Source organism: Barbatula barbatula (assembly GCF_947034865.1).
Source record: "Barbatula barbatula genome assembly, chromosome: 4".
In the NCBI taxonomy this organism is placed as follows: domain Eukaryota; kingdom Metazoa; phylum Chordata; class Actinopteri; order Cypriniformes; family Nemacheilidae; genus Barbatula; species Barbatula barbatula.
In genome coordinates this window covers 2,565,033-2,581,884 of record NC_136768.1, presented here as the reverse complement: position 1 = coordinate 2,581,884, position 16,852 = coordinate 2,565,033, and the positions used below count along the sequence as shown (strand labels likewise).

The 16,852-nt window shown below is 40.1% G+C and overlaps 1 protein-coding gene across 1 annotated transcript in view; it reads left to right on the top strand.

Annotated features, from left to right (window-relative positions):
* The window catches only part of dock4b (dedicator of cytokinesis 4b), a 56,821-nt gene that overhangs the window by 19,017 nt on the left and 20,952 nt on the right, over positions 1-16,852 (top strand). Inside the window, exons 2-22 of the mRNA XM_079455012.1 lie at positions 936-1,019; positions 1,923-1,963; positions 2,218-2,273; positions 3,007-3,103; positions 3,289-3,437; positions 3,853-3,937; positions 5,801-5,952; positions 8,014-8,095; positions 8,183-8,243; positions 8,609-8,741; positions 9,204-9,292; positions 10,701-10,826; positions 12,193-12,317; positions 12,573-12,735; positions 12,950-13,056; positions 14,576-14,729; positions 14,812-14,909; positions 15,024-15,107; positions 15,777-15,877; positions 16,211-16,292; positions 16,495-16,665. Coding sequence (XP_079311138.1) covers positions 936-1,019; positions 1,923-1,963; positions 2,218-2,273; positions 3,007-3,103; positions 3,289-3,437; positions 3,853-3,937; positions 5,801-5,952; positions 8,014-8,095; positions 8,183-8,243; positions 8,609-8,741; positions 9,204-9,292; positions 10,701-10,826; positions 12,193-12,317; positions 12,573-12,735; positions 12,950-13,056; positions 14,576-14,729; positions 14,812-14,909; positions 15,024-15,107; positions 15,777-15,877; positions 16,211-16,292; positions 16,495-16,665 — 2,240 coding nt within the window. The remainder of the gene's footprint in view (positions 1-935; positions 1,020-1,922; positions 1,964-2,217; positions 2,274-3,006; positions 3,104-3,288; positions 3,438-3,852; positions 3,938-5,800; positions 5,953-8,013; positions 8,096-8,182; positions 8,244-8,608; positions 8,742-9,203; positions 9,293-10,700; positions 10,827-12,192; positions 12,318-12,572; positions 12,736-12,949; positions 13,057-14,575; positions 14,730-14,811; positions 14,910-15,023; positions 15,108-15,776; positions 15,878-16,210; positions 16,293-16,494; positions 16,666-16,852) is intronic.

Here is a 16,852-nt window from a genome sequence, read left to right as displayed (position 1 = left end):
TAAATACTGTTTTCTTTTAAAATGAAAATGGGTCTCTTTAAATCCCTGTGAGAGATAATAATAGCCATGTTTCCCTTAGCAAGCACAACTAATGTCGCCCATATATTTGTGTGTCTGGAAAGCCACACATCGTTTTTTAAAGTCTTGCCACACACACCCTCGCAGAAGTTTTCAACTGGGTCAGAGCTTCTGTGTGAGTCTGTAAAATCCACTTCGTAAATCCGGCTAGTGGAAATCATCCCTCCGTCGTGATCTCAGCAGGTAACATAACCTGATTTCCCATAATCCCCTCTTGAGAGGAGTGGGCACTGATGACATCATTCGAATGCGTTTTGAGAGCCGTCTTCCAAATGTTCTTTCTCTCCGTCTTACACAATCTCTGCCTCAAAATAAAATACTGATCGTCACTTCCCTTTCCTACTTGCATTTCTCTTTTTTTTTCTCTGTTGTCATGTCTTCGGGACGTTTCTTTTCTGTTTTGCTCTCCTTGTCTTGGTTTGCATCTACTACTTCAAAGGCCCTGCAAACATGCTTATCAGATCGGCCGCTTTACAGTTAGTCTTCTCAGGTGGGCCTTTTATACAAGGCTTGTCACCCGTTTCAACTTTTATTAAACCTTTCCACCTCACCAATGCCATTTTCCAAATATCTTAAGGGGGATTCAAAGATGGACCGTACATCCTTTGGGTGTGCCACTACCTTAGAGGTCAAGCGATGCTGTCTTGAAAATGTAAATGGCAATGAAACTCGGCCAGCCGTGCCTTTATAAGCTTACAGTTTGCGGCTTGCAAAATATGGCAAATTGCTTGATTGAATTCACCATCACCATGCGTTGAAATCATATCCTGATGTACCTGGATGAATAGAATGATGGACGAGTTGTTGGTTTACCAGATTTCTGGATGAAATGTGATGAATGTTTTTTTGTGTTTCAGTTCTGGCCAGTTTCCGGGGGACGGTGCCGCATGGCTTGCCTCTGGAGATCGGAGACACCGTGCAGATCCTGGAGAAATGTGAAGGTAAGATATTGATTTGTTTTATCCCACAGGGCTGTGAGGGGAAAGTGATTCTCACTTCTGAAATGATAAACATAGATTTTTGGTAGATGTGTCTTTTAACTAGATTTGCCAATAAAAGTGTCAGGATATATACCCACTGCTCCATGAGAAACATGGTGTGGGAACGATACTTGTGTTTGATATCTTTAGACTACTAGACACCTGTGCAACCCCTTGTTCCTCTCATTATTGTGTAGAATGTGGGAGGATTTTATACTTCGCGCTGGTCGTTTTGTGACCTCTTTACGACTCAGGCTTTCCTTCATTTCCTGTTTCCACACTTTGAAGATACACTCCTCTCTGTTCTCTGGTGCAAACACTTCCTGTTTTTAAGTTAGCGAGCTGCGTATGATACCGCATGTATTATATGCTATATAATTAATATAAAATAAACATTAATATTTATAACATTCATTTACAAATACTTTTAAGTTAACAAGCTGTTTATTATAATGCTTGATATTTATTCATATGAATATTTTATTAATTATATAATTACAATTTATTTCATATACTTTCAAGATAGTTAGCGGTTTATTCATTATATGCACATAATTATATATTATGCATTATATTTTATTTATTTGTGTTAAATATGCTATATAATTAATAAACATTAATTTACAAATGCTTTTAAGTCAGTGAGCTGTTTATTATATATATTATATTATGCATTATATTTTATTTATTTGTGTTAAATATGCTATATATAATTAATACAAAAATAAAAAATATATTAATAATAACATTTAAATTAATTGAGTTAAAACATTAGCCTCATTTTTGTCTATTTAAAACAGCTCAGCCGAAAGACACATTAGCCCCACATTAAGATGAAAGTCTCAGACCTATTTTGTGTTTCAGGCTGGTATAGAGGATTCGTCCTCAAGAACCCACATTTCAAGGTAAGCCACAGTCTCTTTGTCTTTTGTTGAGTCCGTCTGTGCCGAGACGCTATTTTCAGTTTATAAAAAATGAGAGCAACACAGGTTGTCAGATAAAAGCTTTCTCTCTTCATCTGCTCTTTTGATTATTATTATTAGAATTATTCACACTTTGGTTTTGTTGGGCTTCATTGCGAAGTGATAATTGTGTTACCTCCCATTTCATTACCACATGTACACAGAGTTTTGTTTCTATCTTTCCTTCTGTTTTTAAGGGGATTTTTCCATGCAGCTACATCCACCTGAAGAATGCTCATATCAAGAATAAGGGGTGAGTTAAAGCGAGATGTCAATAAACGGCGGGTCACAAAGGTATCTCAAGCTAAAAGATTTTTTGTGATGATTCGCTTTAATTTCTACGGTTTCTTTATGAAGTTGAACATGCTGAATACGAACATAATATTTTTTTTACATTGTGGAACCCACAAAAAAACAACTAAATGTTTTACATTTCCATTTTATTACAAGGTACTGACATAACACTGAGCACAAAACACCAGTTTAACATTACAGTTACTAAATATGAGTCGTCCAAAACTCCAGAAGTGTACATTTGATTGTTTTTACAATCATCCTTAATAACCGATCATCGCTTCATCCATCATTCCCTGTGCTACAGACATTTCTAGAATTTTCTGAGAGTGACAACTGGAAAAAACGTATGTTTGGATTTTCACTCTTTCCTTGTTTAATGGAAAATCTTAAATCTCTATTCCTATTTTAAGGTGAATCTTTAATTTAAACTGCAGTGTTAGATTTAGTTAAAACATTTGCATCATACCTGCGAATGAAGTTGCACACATGCGCATTTCTGTTCGTTTGTTCTGATTCGGGCCATCACAGCCAAAGCATCTTACAGTGACTGTACTGTATTGTAACAATTCTGGACAGAAATAACCGTCAATGCTTCTTCCCCCAGTTTTCCTCTGCTTAATGATAAGCATAGACACAGCACAACCATTAAGGTGTATCTCATATCTGTTTATCTTCCATCTTTCCCATAGGCAGTTTGAGACGGTGGCTCCAACAGAAGACTCTGTCATTACCGAAATGACGTCCACCCTGAGGGACTGGGGTGCCATGTGGAAGCAGCTCTACGTGGTAAATATTGTCGCAAACACAGCGGTCCGCCCACAGACAGATGTTTGCTTTGTCCACACATGCAGGATTGAGCAGCCAGAAACTATATTTCTTTCAATTATTAAGAAACCAGCTCCTTAATTTTCAGTGGTACAGCTATCTTCTCTTGTTAAAGCTTTAACGTTTCGATTTCTTTTCCTTTGTAGAAAAATCAAGGAGATCTGTTTCATAGACTGTGGCACGTGATGAATGAGATTCTGGACCTGAGACGGCAAGTTTTGGTGGGTCACCTGACTCACGACCGCATGAGGGACGTCAAACAGCACATCACGGCACGTCTGGATTGGGGCAACGAGTAAGTACAACGCTACGTTGTTAGCCATGAGCATTAGAAAATTGAATCTGCCATGATCGTGACAAGCTAAATATTAAGCTCCTTTCCCAGAAAACAATGTGTCCCCCATATAATTCTGATTGGTTATAATTGTCTCACGGTTCTGGTTGGCTGTCATCATTTCACATCTTTCCGATTGGCTGTAAACATGTCACGCCTTTCTGATTGGCTGTGATTGTCACGCCGTTATGATTGGACGTCATGTCGTTGTGTTTGGCTGCGAACGTGTCATGCTGTTCTGATCAGCTGTAACTTTGTCTCACCGTTCTCATTGGCTGAGGTTGTGTCACTGTGTTCTGATTGGCTGTTATCGTGTAACGTCGCACTCGTTCGCTCTGATCGTGATTGTTTACCTCGTGTTTCTTTGCTTTCACAGGCAGCTGTGTTTGGACCTGGTACCCCGGAAAGAGTTCAGCATGGTGGACCCCGAAGAAATCAGCGTGACTGAGCTCTACCGACTGGTACGTTCCTCCACGCCTCCGTTGGCATGTTACAACGACGACCACATTCTATCTTCACTCAAGGTTTATCGTCCCAAAACGATTTCTCTCCATCTTACAATTCAGCCACTTAATCCCGTTCCGGCGTAATGAAAAGCCCCGTACGTTTCAGTCATCTCAAGTAACACACCCCCGGGGAGAAATGACAGTAGTTCCCGACAGCGCTGACAAGATACAACGCAGAAAATTACTGCCATCGATGTGGAAGCGTGGCTTCCGGCCGGAGGGGTTGTTGAAAGTGGGGAGTCTCTGCTGTGATGTAATTGAGTTTGCGAAGAGCACATTGAAGCGTTCCCCTCGCTAAACGTGACCCGGTGTACCCCTTCACGCTGTGTAATGTGATGTAATAACCCTCCGCCGGCAGACACTGTTACCGGACCCTGAGCGGTCTGCTGAGCGTGCGGACGGGTGTTTTCAACTTATTTACTTACAGACAAAAAAAGATGAAGTAGCAGCACCCATGAAACTTTCAAAGAGTTTTTCATTTTAAAATGATCTTCATTTGTGATGAATGACTTTGCAGGGGAAAAGTAAATATTTTGGCACCAGTTGTTGATTTATTAGGGTTATTTTGCGCTGTGATGCATCTGGTTTAGCTGTGATCGAGTTGTAGGAACAACAGCAGGCTTTTGGGTGCGGGTGTGTGACACGAACGCCGTGTTTTGATGAATAATGTGGTGGTGAATCAGGTCACGCAGTCTTTAATTAGTGCAGAGGAACCAGACCGCACATCACAATGTAGACAAAGAGTGGAAAAACAGAGCCAGGAACTGCAGAGGAATGAGATATGATTTACTTTATCCGTAGCGTGTCAACCAACATTTCACAGTAACGTTAGTTAAAGGGACAATTCACCCAAAAATGAACATCCTGTCATCATGAACACATCCTCGTGTTGTACCAAATATGTTCTGATGAACACAGATAAAGATATTTGGAAGAACGCTTGTAACCAAACAGTTTTTGCCCACCACGACTACCATAGTAGGAAAAGTGACAACGGTAGACAAAATGCCCCAGCGCTGTATATTCTTCAACATATCTTCTTTTGTGCTCGACAGAACAAAGAAAAATTCAAGGGTGTGTAAATGAATACAGAATTTTCGCTTTTGTGTGAACGTTTCCTTTAAAGTAAGAGAAGGCATGCATACTTCTAAAAAAGCATCCCATAATGTCACCTTTTCTGTGTGCTTCGGTTAGAGGCGCTTCAATCCAAATCTGGCATGTTCTGCGAATACTGTGTTTACTGTTTTATCCAAATCAGATTGCATTAAAACTACAAGGTTACTTTTTTATTAGTGTGTGTTTTCCCTGGTGGTCGAACCCGTGACCTTGGTGTTGATAGCGCCATGTTGTACCAGTTTCTCGCTGGCATCTGTCTCCCACGCCATCTGGTATAGCGGAAAGAGCTTTTTTTTACAGAATGCCACTATGTGAAAAATTACTACTCTTAACATTAACACCGACATTGACCTTTTTACATTTCACATCACGCAAGTTCATGCCTAGTGTCCTCACAAAAGATTTGTGAATGCGATGCATTTCAGCAGCTCTATCTCGCTTTAAACTTCAAGCGTTATTTGCTGAATTTCCATTACAAATATTTTATTTAATTATTAATGCACGCTGAAAAGAGAGGCCATATGAAGCATAGTGAGGACTTGTGTTTGATATCTGTACACTATGAATCATAACAGAGTTATTTATTCTTCATGGGACAATGCTAACTGAGAATCAAGCTTGTTTAATAAATGATATTTGGCGTTTAATATCAGAAGTCCCGTGGGTAATGACCTGGACGTGTCACTTTGTTTGTGTGGATAGATGGAGCATCGACACCGGAAGAAAGAAACTCCGACTCCTGTCAGCACACATCATCTGTTCGTCCATATGAAGAGTCTGATGAGCTCAAATCTGGGTGAAGAACTGGAGGTCTTCTTCTTCATCTACGACAGCCGAGAGAACAAACCACTAAGGTGGGCATCTAACCAATCGTCTATTTAAAAAAGTCTTAATCTGTGTGACAAAAGTTTGTTTATGATGCATTTGTATTCAGTTGGTTAAAGTTGCCTTCGTGTATCCGGCTAAGTGCTTTAGTCATAATGTCATTGTATTTCCAGCTTGTTTGTTTCTTATTTGTTTCTGGCTTTCGCCAGACAATATAAACAACTCCTGGGAAAAAAATAAGCACACCTGCAGTTGGAGACCATGACAGGATTGTTGTGCGTGTTTGTTTGCGTACTTATCTCATCTAATGGTTAATTATGGCCTCAAACATTCTTGGCAGCTCACATTGTCTCAGTGTTTTCGTATTTTTGTCTCCGTCTCTATCATGGAGTGAAGAAAAATAAGTATAGCCTGCCTCTGCTTCACCGATTGACTTGTAGTTAATTGAAAAATGTTTATATTTTATATATACATATGACATTTATTAGCCCAGATATTGGATTGCGTTTATCTCTGTGTTGCGTTGAGAAAATGTGTAAACTTAATTATTTCAAGGAATAATTCCTGATTTAATACTTATTGATGAAATTGATTTATTTCAATATTAAAAGATTTGTTCGGAGAAAACTTGGATCCAGGATTCCTTACAAACCTTATATAAATAAAAAATCTTGTCTTCATTTACTCCAAATTTGTATTCATTTCTTTGTTTTGCTGAAAACAAGAGAAGATTTTTGGAAGAACGCATAGTAGGAAAAATGACAATGGTAGTCAAAAGTGCCCCAAAACAGTTTGCTTTCCTACATCCTTTGAAATGTCTTCTTTTATGTTCAACAGAACAAAGAGATTTATAAGCAGTTTTTCTTATTATGGGAGCCAATGGTGTCCCAGAACTGTTTGGTTGCAAGCTTAAGAATTTTTGGGTGAACTGTTCCTTTAAGGGACTCTTGTCCGTTACGTTCATCCCTGCACGGACAGGGATCGCTGTCCCCGTTTGAATTTATTTTCCTTTAGACATTTGAGTGCTGCTTTCAGATCCTTCTTTTATCTGTCTTTCTGTCTCTCTTCTTCGCACGACACAGAATGCATACAGACTGTTGATTGACAGGCTTTTGGTATCCCCCGTTCCCGAGAGACCGTTCTGTGGCACATTTAATTTATCTACCCAGACGTACAGGGGATCGGTTTTCTCGTCGTGTCGATTTATCCAGCCGTGTCCGGAGGGAAGGGGGAGGTATCGGTGTCCCATTTGAACTTGTCGTGTTACGATCCCCGGCATTTAACGAGGAAATATCAAATTCTCTCTGATGTGAAGAAAGCCGCCCGAGCGTGCGTTGTGGAAATGTAAGGAGGTGGTGATATTTGCTGATAGAAATATCCCAGTGTCCACAGACGCTTCTTCACGGCCCTGCAGCTGCCTGTCAGGCTTTGTGTTTCTGGATGTGTTGACGGGATGCTGGGACTTTAATAATACTCAGTTAATTATGTGCCATTTGTCTGTAGGGATGTTTCAATACAAGTCCGTGCATGAATGTGTTTTCCCTTTGTGTATTGAATCTGTAAGGTCCAGTCTCTGGCTCGCGTGTGTGTTGGAGCATTCGGCTTTTGTTCTGTTTTTGGATGTATTTATTGGCTGTAGCTTTATCTAAGAGCAGTGAAAGTCATGTAACTGGATTATGAGGTTGGTGGTTGAAGGACTGTTGTGTGTATCGTGTGTCCTCAACCAACCCTCTCGCGCTCTCTCTCTTTCTCAATGTGTTTTTCCACAAGAGCCTTAACCCTGAAGTTAATTCGAATAAAGTAGTTTGACAAAAAGCACAATGTTGACGGGGGTTTAAACCAAACCCCAATGTAATGGTATTATCATGGCATCTCAGCATCTCTTCTCGATAAACATTTGTTCTGTGTGAGATTTAGCCAAAATGATATGGTATGTAAATGATACGTTAAATACGTTGAATGCAATCCTTTCAGATTTGATATCATGTAAATGTAATCCAAATGAGACGAGTTGTGTTTTTCATTTGCATTTTTTTTTACTCGATGTCTTAAATGAATGCTCTCTCTCTCGATCTCTCTTTGTTCAACAGTGAAAGGTTCTTTGTTAAACTCAACAAAAACGGTCTGCCCAAGTATCCCGACAAGTCCGAGAGACAATGCACACTTTTTGTGGTAAGATCTGAGATTAAGTCTCTTCATTAATCACACACTGGTACATTATTGTCATCCTTCATGAAGTTTCATCTGTGTTTCGATTAGGATCTCGGAAGTGGAGACCTGAGGAAAGACGTGTATATTGTTGTGCACATCATTCGAATGGGTAAAATATGTGTGATGTAGAGATGCACCGATCATAACGGTCAATAAAAACATCAGGAAAATGCAATGAATTTGTGCTCTGTTTATATAACATGTTAATAAACATCACCCGTTTCATGTTCAATATTAAAAGTCACTATATGAATTAATAACATTCAGAAAGTTAAGAAATATTAATTCAACCCTCAAAATTGAGATAATGGTAATTAATACAACCACAAAACTGTCAGAAACCATTTTGAATAATCGTATCGGTGGAGAAATATTGTATCGCTGCATCTCTTGTGTGATGTTTTATATTATAATAGATGTCAAAAAACGTAACAAATACTGAGTTGTGTGTGCTCGTGTCGTGTGTGTGTGTAGGAAGAATGGGTGCAGGAGAGAAGAAAAACATATGTAATGTGCAATACAGACGTCCGTTCGGCTGCGCGGTGGTCAGTATAGCCGATCTTCTCACAGCTGACTCGAAAGACGACCACCTGCTAAAGGTCTATGCGTAAGTGACCTCAAAATCACATATATATTAATATATCGCATACGCATCAGATTGTCAAATCAGCTCTAATCGGCTAGACGTCCTGGTTTCAGACTCCCTTTTCCCAGAAACCCTCATTTTCAGATTTAAATTTCAGGAGGTTTTCATCATTTAACTAACCTTAGATACTATAAAAGTAAATCTTTTTATAAAAAACACTATTTCATCAACCTTTTCACGTTACCATCCAGAACTTTCCAGTGTCACTGGAGTATAAAATCAGTAATGATACAACACAATGACCTATTTTACACTAGATGACAGACAGATCTATTCAGCTCGGGCTCTTGTTGGTCCACATTCACAAACACATTATCAGCTGGCTCCCTGTCAGCCTCCGGGCTGTTAAGATGATTGTGCTTCTTTGTATCTGTATCATTGTGGGAGTGAACCGTCTTCTGATTCTAGTTGTATTTTTCGCAGATGTAATACAGAGAGCGAATGGAGCCAAATTCACGACAACATCATTAAGAAAGTCAACATCAGATACAACCTCTCGGGGTCCAACACGGGTGAGACGATGATATTGATCCACTGAAACCAAAAATGGATTAGAAATAGCCATGAATAAGGTTTCACAACATTTACATTTGTGCAGATGTTTTGTTTTATTCTTAAAATATATAAAAGAAAATAACAAGGCAAAAACAGCGCGTTTAAAGGATGAAAGAATTTTGTTAAATAGTCATAAAATGTAATCATGATTATTAGTGAGAAAAACATTGTTTGGACTTTCAAGTGCCACAAAAATCTAACGTTCTTCTAAATTGAATACCGGATTTTCTCACATTTCAAGCATAAAGCATGTGACCAATATATCAGACTTTCACAGACGCACGGCTTTCAGCGAAAACTCATTTGCATGACGCGAGAAGTAAATAATTCTAGATGCGAATACGCACGTAAGGACCCTCGGGGTAGCTTATAATTAAAGCCATGCTGGCTAATAAATTCAATTTCGGCCCTGCATGTTTCTTACAGCCGGAGGAATAAAAATTGAGGATAAATGTACAGCCGAACAGAACAGGCGGCAGATGGAAAATCTGCAAAGAGCGTGTGACTGTTGATCTACATATTTTAGATGCTGAATAACGGCACGACCTAATAGAGATGCATCGGGTGTCATTTAATAACAATTTAAAGGAGAATTAAGAGCCGTCTTAGAGGATTTATTTCATCTGCTTTTTGTTTTTATGTCATGATAGACATTCTGGTTTCTTTCCTACACATGAATAATATTTGGTTTTCGCCCATGGTCGGGAACAAATATAGACGGGTGTCTGGTTTGGATCAAAAGCCGCACACATGCTCTAAATCTGTCTGCGTGATTGATGAAGACTTTTTTCAAGCTTAGGAACGGATTCATTCTGAAATATATCCTGCGCTGTATAATCTGTATTACCATTTAACATGATTATACAACACCGAAACCAAACTGCTATCTTTTAGATGAGGTTTATGATCAACTTTATGCTTGCTTTAAGCTAACCCTTAATAACGTTAACTTTGTCTTCATTACCTGTGAACATTATTACTGTTTCACAAAGCAGACGTGTTACAAAAGCAGAACTGAGCGTGAGGTCGCAGAAACTGCGGTTTACCAAAATGCAAGCCACGGTTAAACTCTGCCAAATTTCTGCTAGACCTTTCGCTGGCTAATCAGAACGGCAATGAATCATAACTAAAATGTCCTTTAACTTTTATATCAGGGATATTTATTGTAATCTGAGCTTTGTTATGCATATTCATGTACCCTCCGGTGAACCCCATGTGAGTATTCATTTCGTACAGTGCAGACCCTATGCCAGTCCATTGAGTAAAGGCAAGTTCATTAAATCGGTGAATAATCATTTGTAATGAGATGATTTTACGCTCCTTTTTGTCGAATAATTAATTTTGTGTGTGTGTGGTTCATTCTAGGCTTGGCAGTGGCGCTTCAGCTGCTTCATGGTGACATCGAACAGTTGAGGAGGGAATATATGGTCCTCTTCACCCGTGGGGTGTCCATCACCAGGAAGCTGGGCTTCTCTGATGTTATCATGCCAGGTACAAAAATAACTAGTTTACCCAGAATGCCACAGTTTCCAACCTCACAGAATGTTTCCGATGGCTTTGAACAGTCGATGCCGTCAACACATTTATTGGCTCTTCATTTCTGCTTTAAGACAAATGTTAAATGATAATTTTGGACATTTTCATAAATTCCTTTACAAACACAACTTTTCCATCTGCACTGTGACCCACCACAATTCAATAAAGCCAGCCAATCACATTAGAGCTTTTAAGAAACTCATTTTGAAAAAGATGCAGATATACGGTCCATTAGACTTTTGACATGAACATGAGCAGTCTGTCCTTTATGTCTGACTGATTCATTCAATTTGTGTGTGTACTGTACTGTACTGTACTGTAATTTCTTCCCATTCACCAAATCAGTTTCTTCAGGAAACTCAGAGTGACTTCACTTTATATATCTGATCGTTGCCACAGCAACAGTCATTTGTCCATTAGTTGGCATGGCTACTGGTTTGATGTCTTCCGCTTGAACTTGAAACAGGATCACACACACACACTCTCAAACCCATTAAACACACACACACACACAGGAACGCACACTTCCTCTGCTCTGCGACTGAGGTTTCGGAAGCTCTTTGTCCCCTTTGTTTGCCGATGCTATTGTGCTTGTTTTTGTAATAATTCTTAATAGGGTTGCACAGCTCTCCCTTCGTCGTGTTTTATATACACAGCATACGGGACCATGCACCTGTGCATTCTTCCATGCACCTTTTATGTCGTTTCTCTCTCAACAAAAAATAAATAATAATTCAGGAAATATACTTCCTGTGAGCGGATGATTAGGTGAGAACGGATGCATGAAACGTGGCACAGAATCACTTGCTAGTTTTGACGTTGACATTTCTACTGTGTGAATGTGCGTGCATCACGTTGGAGGTGTTGGGTTCAGTGAGGCTACGCACGAGCGATGCACACTTGAGTTGTGAGTGCATCCTTTCTGCGAAGGATTTTTTGTGTGTGCTTTGGTCATGAGTCACAGGATGCAGCTGCACTATTTTGGAGCGCTGAACTTTTATTTTGTGATTCGGAGGTTATTTAACCGTACAAGCAGGTCGCAATGCATCTCTACTTATTTTTTTATCGAAACAACCTCTGGCTCGTCTGTTTATCTTAAACATGACCAATGAATGTAAATGGCTTAAAGGCATAATCAGAACGAGAGTAATAACCTCTCCAGACAAGAACTTGAAAGTCTTTTATTACAATCTTGCATCCGTAAACCAAGTCTTTTATTCAAGGACCTATCCACATATACTGTAACATCTTAGATGCAGTTTGATGTTTGTATTGTAAACATAAATATATTAATGCCTAAGACTCTTTTAATCTTTTGAAGGTGAGATGAGAAATGATCTCTACATAACACTGGAGAAGGGCGAATTCGAGAAAGGAGGGAAAAGTGTGGCGAAAAACGTGGAGGTCACCGTCTACGCGCTGGACGCTGATGGACAGATTCTCAAGGTCACTTCTCGGGCAGTTTTTTTTAATTGTAAATGTAAATGAATAAATTTTTTTACCCCAAAAAGTTGTGTATAAGAGCTGTAAGAAAATCTATTCTTCACTGCAATAATGTTAATCTATGCTAAATCTGATGTAGATTAATGATCGTTTCCGTTGGTCGTATCAGTCGTAGACGTATACTGGATAGAGGTTTGTGGTCTTTTACTCTCACATATCTTTGCTGGTGTTGATTTTCTCTTTCTGTTGTCCGCACAGGGGTTTGTGGCCACGGGCTCGGGGGAGCCGGGCGAAGACGAGTATCACACCTTCGTGCTTTACCACAACAACAGTCCGCGGTGGGCGGAGCTAATAAAGCTGCCCATCCCAGTCGACGTGTTCCGGGGCTCACACGTCCGTTTCGAGTTTCGCCACTGTTCCAGTAAGAACAGGCCAAATGTTGTTTGTTCCTGTTGAAGATGTCTGTACATCAACATAAAACACAAAGTTGTGAAGCATCTTTGACATACCGCCGACACATAAGGCCGTATTTTCACACTCAATGAGATATTTGCCGAAAGCAAAACTCTAGAGCAGGGTTTTTGGTACAATTTTAAAGCGTTCAAGGCGTAATGCACATATTTCTTGTTTTCCAGCAAAAGACAAGGGGGAAAAAAAGCTTTTTGGATTTTCGTTCATACCTCTAATGCAGGAAGACGGGCGGACTCTGCCCGACGGCACCCACGAGCTCATCGTTCACAAGGTACAGCTGTCAAAACATCTTGTGCGCGTGCAATATGTTACGTACCTAACATAACGCGATATACAATCCACACTGTGTCAAGTAACGAATTAAAATTTGTCTTGCCTGGCACTTTTCATTTTGCCTGCGTTAAATTCTTTCAAGGCGGCCTTCAAAGGCTGTTTCCCCTATTAAAAGTGTAGAAATGAAATAACTATGTCTGAGAACACATCCCTGAAGCACACCCAATTTAACAACGTGCTATGGGCTCTCGTAATTGCAGCTTGTGAAGTGTTTGTGGATTCTGCGGACATGAAGGGGTCACACACACACGCACATGGAGCAGTCCCTGTTTGTGTTCTTGTCTCTGTAACCCTTTGACTCTTTTAGTAGTTGTTACAAACATTTGATTTATTAAAGAAACCCAAATAAACAAATTAAGTTTTATTTTCAATCAAAGTGCCACAAAACACATTTTAACATGTTAATATATTTTGACCACAGCTTCTGTTATTACTAAAATAAATTAAGAGGAGGTCCGCTTTAAAAAGAGGCATTTTTTACATTTGGGCAATTCCAGTGTTATGGGTGTGACATTTTCAGTAAAAACTTAAAAATAAATATTTTTTACCAATAGGTTAAGTCATCTGTTTATATTTAGCTAAACCCCCGATGATAAAGTACGGACATCAGAAACATATCAGTCTACGCGCTAGTTTTATATCTTCAAAAAGGAAAAAATGAATGCGTTATGGGTGTGACTTTTTCATCTTAAGGTTAACATTTGCATTAAATTGCCTATTTAACTGGATTTAATAAGTAATGTTCTCTTTTTAATAAGCTGTTAGTCAAGGTCTTCAACTGGTATTTATTATATACAATTTATGACATTTTTTCTATTGTATATTATAAATCAAACAGGCTACTTCTATTGTAAATAGAAGAAATGACCTCCGTCGTGATTGGCCAACAACTTGCATACAAAATGAATAACAACATAACATCCACCGTGCATCTGACAGAAATTGTGTTCGTTTAGTGTAAAGAAATATGGTAACGTTAATGATCTGTGCTGGGGAGCGAATCGTTCAGAAAATAAACGTTATTTCTACATTAAAGTTGCAATATTCGTATTAAGTTCAAGCTCATATACAGCACACGTGCGGTGAAACTCTTTATGAGCTCGTGGTCTATTTACAAGCACATTAATAGGATGGTTTGCTTTAGTTCGGTCATTTACGCAATTCTCAATTAACACCGGATGGTGCCGTTGACCTGGTCATATACGCCTGGTGCATTCGCACACAGTCTTGGAGTTTTTGCTGACCCTCATGCTAGCGGTTTCAGTAAGATTAATGGCAGAAAATGAATAAGAGTCAGCTGTTTGTATTTCTGGAGGAGGGAGCAGAACTGCTGACCGAACGTGGAGCGATGGCATGATGCTCATTAACAGGAAAAGTTCGCCTAAAATGCAAAATCACTCAACTTTATAACAGCCGACATAAAATTCAATGAAACGTTTTCTATACGTGTTTTTTAGTGCGAGGAGAACGCTAACCTGCAAGACTGTGCACGCTACCTCAAACTGCCCTTCTCTAAACCCAATCTGCCCGGGAACAACCAAACCATGAAAGGCACTAAGGAATCCTTCTGGGTCACGTCTTTCCTCTGTTCTACCAAGCTCACTCAAAACGGTAATCTGCTTGTTTTGTTACACCAGCAGGATGAAATGAAATTGAACAACTGTAACAATAAACCCCACGCTGTTTCCTGCAGGTGATATGCTGGACTTACTGAAGTGGAGAGCCCACCCGGAGAGAATCAGCGACAGTCTGTCCAAACTGAAGGAGATCGATGGCTCAGAAATAGTGAAGGTCAGCGGCATTACAAAAAGTCTGCCGTGCTATTGGTTAATGAACATGTCACTCATCGTAATCTTTTTCTAATTGGTGCAGTTTTACAAAGCTTAGCTGTATATCTTGTGTTAGTTTTTACAGGACACACTAGATACGCTTTTTGGCATCTTGGATGAGAGCTCACAAAAATACGCACTAAAGGTGTTCGATTGTCTGGTAGGTACATTTTTTTATATAATAATAAATAATGACATTTATACAGTGCTTTTCTGGGCACTCAAAGCGCTTTACATTGAAGGGGGGAATCTCCTCAACCACCACCAATGTGCAACATTAACCTGGATGATGCGACGGCAGCCATATTGCGCCAGAACTCCCACCACACACCAGCTTATTGGTGGAGAGGAGACCGGGTTACAAAGCCTATTGGTACATATGGGGATGATTCGGAGGCCATGATCTATATTGGCGAATGGGCGAATTGGGTTACACCCCACTCTTATTCGAAGGACATCCTGGGATTTTTTAGGGACGGTGCTTTTTGACAGTATAGTGTCCCCATCACTATACTGGGGCATAAGGACCCAAACAGACCACAGGGTGAGCATCCCCCGCTGGTCTCTTCCAGCAGCAACCTAGTTTTCCCAGCAGGTCTCCCATTAAGGTACTGACTAGGCTCAGCACTGCTTAGCTCCAGTGGGCAACCAGTCTTGGGCTACAAGGTGACATGGCTGCTGGTGCACAGTTTAAGTCCATACTGTTTAAGCCCATTGTATTTACATTATATAAGCACAAGGAAACAATTCATTTGTCATATTTAATTGTCTTGTAGCAGGCCAGCGTTAGCACATCTTGCTTACTGAGCATCGTTTTTGTGTCATTCAGGTGCACATCATAAACCTGCTCCAGGATAGCAAGTTTCAGCATTTCAAACCGGTCATGGATACCTACATCGAAAGCCACTTTGCAGGAGCCTTGTCGTACCGGTAAGTGCATTTAACAATGAGAAACGCCACGCTTTTCTTAGTTTCATATGACAAGTCAGTCAGACTGTGAGTGTGGCGCTAGCAACACCAAGGTCATAGGTTTGATTCAAAGGGGGACTGAAAAGAGCAGTTCTGTACAGACGAAATGATGAACCAACACACAGAAAGTTCATAACATGCATTGACACACAAATCTGATTCATCTCTCATCCCTTATCTAGAAAAACACTTCACGTCTCTGTTCATGAATCTGTGTGCGGTTCTCGATTATGCACGTATTGAGCAGTTTGTTGTTTTTTAAATCTTGACGTTGTGTATTTGCACCTCCTACAGGGATCTGATCAAGGTGTTGAAGTGGTACGTGGATCGGATTATTGAAGCGGACCGTCAGGAACACATCCGACAGGTGCTAAAGGTGAGAGAACGCACATCCCGCTCCTCACGCTGATGTCATTTCTGTTTCTGCTTTTCAATTTGTATATGTAATGTTCTGAATATGAAATATTAGTGCACGCTGGGACTTCCACGTCATATTTTATTCAGTCTATGAATGCTTAATTTAGCCTTCTTTTAAAATGCTTTCTGCGCCTTAATGTAATGTTCTTTTGGTTTCCCAGGCGACGGAGTACATTTTCAAGTATATTATCCAATCGCGGCGACTCTTCGCGCTGGCCACGGGGGGACAGAACGAGGAAGAGTTCCGCTGCTGCATGCACGAGCTGTTCATGTCCATCCGCTTCTTCCTGTCGCAGGAGAGCAAGGGCTCGCGGCCCATCACGCAAACACAGGTGAGAGAGAAGATACCTGGCACGAGTTGGATTTCACCTTGATATTTTCACATCTAAAGCCGCAGTCAGACTTGACTTTGAGCATGTGAAGATCGTACGGACGGTGGTGCGACAATGCGCTGGTGTGATTCCTCCATTTTTCACATGTCTCTCGCTGTTACGTTTTGATCTTCTCTTGGACTCATGT